Here is a 7,169-nt window from a genome sequence, read left to right on the forward strand (position 1 = left end):
TGGGAATAAATAAATATAAAAAATAAATAAACGCATGAATAAATACATTTAAAAATAAATAACTAATACATACATAAATTAATTAAATATAAAAAATAAATGAAAGAATAAGTAAATAAATGTAAAAATAAATACAGAAAATAATACATAAAGGAAAAAGTTAATAAAAATAAAATAAGGATTAAATTTTATTACTAATGAACTATATTTGTTTTTATCAAGACATTTAATTATTTTTTTATCGTCATGTTATTACATATATTTATTTATTTATAAATTTACATTTAATTAACCATGATGTTTTAAAGCGTGGTTAATAGTGAAATCGGTTAATCGCCGCATCCCTAGCCATATCTCCAGTAATCTTAGTACGATGAGATTTAAATAATGCAATGCAATCCAGTGCTGATTGAGAGCTGACGAAATAAAGGCTCCTCAGAAGATGTGAGATGTTCTGGAGGCTTGTGAAGATCATTCCTCCGCTGAGGAACAGTGAAAGTAAAGCTTCTGGAAACAAACGCTCCTCAAAAGATCCTGAGGATCAGATTTGAGACTCTAAAACATGATTGATGGAGAATCAAGTAAAGCTGAGCTGCTTCAGTCCAGTAAGAGTTCATCTGGATATAATATATATATTTTTTTTTTGTAGACTATGTTTGGAATGAAACACATGCATACTGCCTACTGCAAATGTACTAAAATAATTTTTGGAGACAAAATAATCAGATAATATAACTTTGTTGTATTATTTTTGTGATATCCCATCCTATAGATCGCCGGTAGAGAGATTGAGATTGACAACGATCTGAAGCCGCTGGAGTTTTACTCCGTGGAGGACGGCGACAGAATTCTGGTGCGCTGGTCCTGAAGAAACCGCAGGGAATTGTGGGACATTCGAGTCCATCAGCTTCGGCACTGACCACTGAAACGCTCCACGGATCACGACAGAAATGATCTCCACATTTGTGTTCACGATTATAGCACAACGTCATTCCTCCAGAAAACAAAGCATATAGAGCATGAAGTTTAGTTTGGGTCCTTCAATGTCTGTTCAAATCATTACAGTCTCTCGCCACCAGATGGCGCAAATACTCCAGAAAGACGCTTTATCTTAAGATCACGTGAATCTCATAAAGAAATGTACTGATCAATTTCACCACAATATCGTTTTTTGTTTGTTTTTCACAATAAAATAAAATAAACCGAGTACAACATACTGCAGAACTGTACTTTCATGTGATGTTTAAATTATAAAGTAAATTTGTAAAAGCATTGTCTCATGTTAACAAAAGGCAACTGAAAATTGTTTAAATGTGCTTAATTGTCATTTAAAAAATGCCAAAATATTATTAATAATAATAGCCTTTTTTTAAATTATAATTCTTTTGGGTAAAATGACCAGGATTTTCTTGACATAATTCATGAAGTATAATTAAATATCAAATAAACACAGTAACATGTTAAATGTATGTTTGCAAATCTGTGAGGTCCGAATCATTAAAAAGCTACATTCTGTCCGAAAAGAACAAAATTGAACTAATAATAATAGCCTTTTTTAAATTATGATTCTTTTGGGTAAAATGACCAGGATTTTCTTGACATAATTCATGAAGTATAATTAAATATCAAATAAACACAGTAACATGTTAAATGTATGTTTGCAAATCTGTGAGGTCCGAATCATTAAAAAGCTACATTCTGTCCGAAAAGAACAAAATTGAAGTAATGAGCGAGTAAAACGAGTGTTTTTGCCTTACCCTAAATCACTATTTTATAAGCCTATAATAATTATTTATATTTTAGAGCTGTCGGGCCGGATTTCCCGGGAAACTGCATACTCACTTTTTCCTTGAAAAAAAAAAAAATAATAAAAAAAAAAGGTTATTGATACTTTTTAGTCTCACAATTCTGACCTTTTTCTCATAATTGCAAATCTATCTCCCAATTCGGACTTTTCTTCTCAGAGTTATAAGCTCTCAGGTCTGACTTTTTCCCTCAGAATTGTGAATTTATATCTCCCAATTCTGACTTTTTTTCTCAGAATTGCAAGAAAAAGTCCCAATTGTAAGATATAAACTCAGAAATGTAAGAAAAAAGTCGCAATCACGTTATTACTATTATTATTCCGTGGCGAAACCCTTCCTCAGGAAAGCGTCAGAAAGCGTAATAAAACCGGAATCAACATATAATAGAATCACATTCGCTGCGCGGTGACTGGGTTCTCAGATCAATGTTTATGTTGGTAACGATGCCAATCTATAAACCAGTTACTGCTTTGGTGTATTCTCCTACAAACAGCTTTGCTAAGTTATAGTTTCCATCGTTATCTGATATGAAGCAATGTCAGCATGCCAAAATTTTTAACATTATTTTAAAACAATTGATTTCAAAACAACTTTGACATATAAACTCTTACCTGCTCATATTTTTTGGATATCCGTCTTTCTTTCGTTTCGTTTCGTTTCGTTTCGTTTCGATGTCGTTAGTGAAACTCGCGCTGACAAACATCAGATTCATCCGCGCAGAATCGCGGAGCCGAAGCACAACTCACGTGACGACCAAAACAATCTCCCTCCGCGAGTTACTCGGTATTTTGTGCTTCAACCGCTCTAGAGACCAAAGCTACACTAGCAGTCAAACGTTTTTTGAACAGTAAGATTTTTAATGTTTTTTAAAGAGGTCTCTTCTGCTCATCAAGCCTGCATTTATTTGATCCAAAATACAGCAAAAGCAGTAATATTGTGAAATATGTTTACAATTTAAAATAGCTGTTTTCTATGTGAATTAAACTGAAATAATAATAAATGTTTTTATCAGCATATTAGAATGATTTCTGAAGATCATGTGACACTGAAGACTAGAGTAATGATGCTGAAAATACAGCTGCGCATCACAGAAATACATTACAGTTTAACAGAGATTCACATAGAAAACAGCTGTTTGAAATAGTAAAAATATTTCACAATATTACTGCTTTTGCTGTATTTCTGATCAACTAAATGCAGGCTTGGTGAGCAGAAGAGACTTCTTTAAAAAAACATAAAAAATCTGAAAAAGTTTTGACTGCTAGTGTACATAGTGCACCAAAAACATCAGTCTTTCACATAATTAATTTATTATTAAACGTCTTATGTAAACTCATATCAAGGGTGCAGAGTTTAGTAGAGTCGCTATGACATGTCCCTACCAATATCAGCACTACTAGAATAATTTGGATCAATCAATTAAATGTCTGTTGTCTGCTGTTATGTCCCCATCAAAGCCACAATCAAACTTGACTCATATAGTCCCGTGTGTGTGTGTGTGACGAGACCGTATCATCTAGAGCTCCGCGTGAAGTCAAACATCTGCAGCGTGTCTGAAAATCTGCAGCAGGAGACACAGATCATCCAAAGTCTGAAATGCATGGAAACTTGCCAAAAAAAATAAACATAGCTGTCAGACCCACCGGTAAGCTTTTAGAAGTTAAAAGGCCAATTTCTCATGTTTCCATGCGAGTCTGATCTGAAGAATGAGACTGGAGGAATAAAACACCACAGACTCGAACCTCTTAAAAAAATGTGTTTTAATTGAACAGCTGTACAAAACACAGTCTCTCTCTTCCTTCCTCTCTCCAGCTGTTTTCACAGCCGCCCGCCGTCCCATCATGCAGTGTGTAAACAAATAGTGATTTCTCATTTGAGGCTCTCGTCCAGATGGACCGTCTGAGTGTAAACGTCACATAAAACGACCTGATTATCGGTCCCCGAGCACCAGAGAGGAAATACAGAGCCCATAAAGATGATATAGTTTTGATATTTACAATAAACAAAAAGAAAATCTTCGTTTGGCATTTTAAAAATCAGATTAAAATATCATTGTAAGTAATATTTCGCCTAAATCAGATAATATCCATCCCAGAATGCAACCAGTAAAATCATATTTATTGATCTACCTATCAGCTAAACTGTCAAGCTGGATTCAGATTCATGTTTTCAAGTGGTTTTAGTAGGAATGCACCAATACAGACTTTATAAATGAATATTTGTTTTGAAATAGTTTCATTCCATCAATTAGTCATTATATATCAGCATTTTGTAATTAAAACCAAAATGTTATAACGGTTAACCACTAATAAAGACAAACAATATTGTTTTATTAACAATTATCAATATACTTGTTGATATTATACATATTTAATATTTTACCTGCTTTAAAAAAAAAAAGTTTCACATTAGAAATGCAATCTAGAATTTTTCATGCGAAAAATGAATACATCAAAAAATATAAATGTGCAGTAGAAAATATGCGGAACTATGGAAGCTTGTTTCCGACATAGAGATAAATTTTTTAAAAAAGAAATAAATATTTCTTAGAATTGCGAGATATAAACTCAGAATTGTGCTATAAACTCGCAATTGTGAGAAAAAAGTCAGAATTGTCAGATAAAAAGTCACAGTTGCCTTTTAAATATTTTTTATTCTGTAAAGATTTGCGAAATGGAAACTCAGAATTCCAAAAAAAAGAAAAAAGTCAAGATTACGCAATTGAACGTTTATAACTTGCAGTTGAGAAATATGAACTCACAATTGTGAGGAAACAAAGTAAAAATTGAGCTAAAAGGTCACAATTACCTTTTTAATGTTTTTATTCCATGAAAAAAAAAAAAAACAGAATTGCATGATATGAACTCAGAATTTTGAGGGAAAAGTCAGAATTGCGAAAAGTAAACTCCGAATTCTGATTAAAAAAAGTCAGAATTGCAAAAATTTTACTCAGAATTGCAATAAAAAAGTCAGGATTGCGAAAGTAGACTCAGAATTGTGATAAAAGTCAGAATTGCGAAAAGTAAACTCAGAATTGCAATGATAAAAAAAGTCAAAATTGCAAAAATGTAAACTCAGAATTGAAAAAAGCAAACTCAGAATTGCAAAAAGCAAACTCAGAATTGCGATTAAAAAGTCAGAATTGCAAAAATTTAACTCAGAATTCCGATAAAAAAAGTCAAAATTGCAAAAATGTAAACTCAGAATTGCAATAAAAAAATTGCGAAAAGTAAACTCTGAATTCTGATTAAAACAAGTCAGAATTGCGAAAATGAAACTCAGAATTGCAATAAAAAAGTCAGGATTGAAAGAGTAAACTCAGAATTGCACAAAAAAAAATTTGCGAAAAGTAAACTCAGAATTAGGGCTGGGTAAAAAATTCTGATATCTCGATATTAATCGATTCTCATTTTTACGGAACGATACCGATTCTTAAATCCCAAGAATCGATTAGTCTAGCCTGTGTTCAGTTAATGGACGGAACGTTGAAGGGCACCTCCCATCCAATAAACCCTAACCCTAAAAGCTTTGGTACTTTTAATATGAAACAAAGTCTCAGATTTCAAATTCTGTCCATTGTATTGCAGTATTCAAACAATAAATGCCGTTTTGGCGCCGTTTAATGTGGAGCGCCTCAGTTCAACAGACGCGGCAACGCGTAGCACACGTGAACTGATCATCTCCTCCACATTAATACCAGTTTCAGCACAAAATAAACATGACTAAACATCCGAAGGTAAGTAAAAAAAAAAAAGAGTACAACTTTACAATCCGTATCTTGTCTCATGTAATCTCTCAATCTGTGTTTCAGCCTTAATATAAAGTCACGTAAACAATGTCACGTAACGTCACATTTACCTCAGAAAAACATATTCGGTGACCATAAACTCATTAGTCAGATAGAAAAATAAACTGTAGAGAGGGGCATTTTGCTAAATATATGCACCATATACCATATTCATTATAAATTTTACTGTTCTTCAATGTCAATGTTTCATCAAGTTTTTATGACAGCCACCATTATGTTTATATAAATAAAAATTAAAAAAACGAATTGAAGTAGAAATATTATTATGTAATTGTAACTGTTTCCTTGAAAATTTGGCATGTACTGTACCTGACATGTATCCAAATTAATCGATATTGAATCGAATCGGTAATCGAATCGAATCGAATCGCAAGCTTGTGAATGCGAATCGAATCGTGAAATTTGTGTCAAAACCCAGCCCTACTCAGAATTGCGATAAAAGTCAGAATTGTAAACTTTACCTTTCTAATTTTTTATTCTGTGACGAAAACAAGCTTCCATACGGAACTGTTCAGTACTTTCAAAAGACTTTGAGAAAAGTGAATCCCTGATTTAATCTTGTGTCTATTATCAGCCTCACCGGACTGACACAATGACGAAGAACACTGATAGCGGCAGATGCGATATGAATATATCGAGTGCATCCCTACTGTATTGATTGTCTCGACCCGAGCCATAAGGAACACAAATCATTCCCTCCTCGGTTCTCAGTGTCTCTCAGTCTCACGTAACCTCAGAAATTCTCGTCCTGCTCGACACACGAGCCGTCTCTGGCGTCGGGACAGCGGCAAGTGAATCCGCCCGGCCGCGGCAGACAGAGATGAGAGCAGCCTCCGTTATCACGAGAGCAGTAGTTCACGCCTGCGGACCAGTCATGTGATTAAAATGAGTTCAGAAATTACAGTCGTTTATGATGAGAATAGCCTGAGCTCAGACCTGCAGGGCATTGTGGGTAAGTGATAGCGATGCCGTATGTACGTGAACGTCTCTGAGGAAGAAACTCCTCCACCTCCATCCCATCATGACGGTCCATAGCAACCACTGCTTCCCTAGCAACAAAACAAAAACACAGGATCACCACAATGTTCAAAACTATACTGTATATATCATAAATTACGCAAACACTTCAACAATATAAACCCATAATGGATGGATTAACCAAATTCTCTTTCATGAGCAATGTCAACTAACCAACCAATGAATTAAGTAGCTCATAAAAATGTAAAATTGAAATACATTTTTAAAAATAAAAACAATCAAAATAAGACATTAAAAATAAATAATAAAATCAAAATAAGACACTTACTAAAATAAAAAAATATATAAAAAATATTAAATTAAAAGAAATAATAAAAACAAAAACAATCAACTAAATAACAACTAAAACAATCAATAACAACTAATTCATACAAATGTAAAATTAAAAAAAAAAATTTAAAAATAAAAAAAATAAAAATAAGACACTAAAAATTAATTAATATTAAAATCTAAAATTAAAATAAATAATTTTAAAATAAAAACAATAATAATAAAACACTCACTAAAATTAATTTATC

At 32.9% G+C, this 7,169-nt stretch overlaps 2 protein-coding genes across 2 annotated transcripts in view; one reads left to right on the top strand and one right to left on the bottom strand.

The window, feature by feature from the left end:
* LOC107740075 (tubulin-specific chaperone E-like) overlaps positions 1 to 868 on the top strand; it is a 10,381-nt gene extending 9,513 nt beyond the window's left edge. The window contains exon 12 of the mRNA XM_016552355.1: positions 773 to 868. Within this exon, the coding sequence (XP_016407841.1) occupies positions 773 to 868 (96 nt within the window). The remainder of the gene's footprint in view (positions 1 to 772) is intronic.
* A 5,478-nt stretch (positions 869 to 6,346) lies between these two features.
* The window catches only part of LOC107740077 (nidogen-1-like), a 51,047-nt gene continuing 50,224 nt past the window's right edge, over positions 6,347 to 7,169 (bottom strand). Inside the window, exons 18-19 of the mRNA XM_016552356.1 lie at positions 6,550 to 6,662; positions 6,347 to 6,474 (exon numbers count right to left, since the gene is read on the bottom strand). Coding sequence (XP_016407842.1) covers positions 6,347 to 6,474; positions 6,550 to 6,662 — 241 coding nt within the window. The remainder of the gene's footprint in view (positions 6,475 to 6,549; positions 6,663 to 7,169) is intronic.

This window comes from Sinocyclocheilus rhinocerous, unplaced genomic scaffold (assembly GCF_001515625.1).
Source record: "Sinocyclocheilus rhinocerous isolate Xijiao unplaced genomic scaffold, SAMN03320098_v1.1 scaffold1186, whole genome shotgun sequence".
NCBI lineage: Eukaryota > Metazoa > Chordata > Actinopteri > Cypriniformes > Cyprinidae > Sinocyclocheilus > Sinocyclocheilus rhinocerous.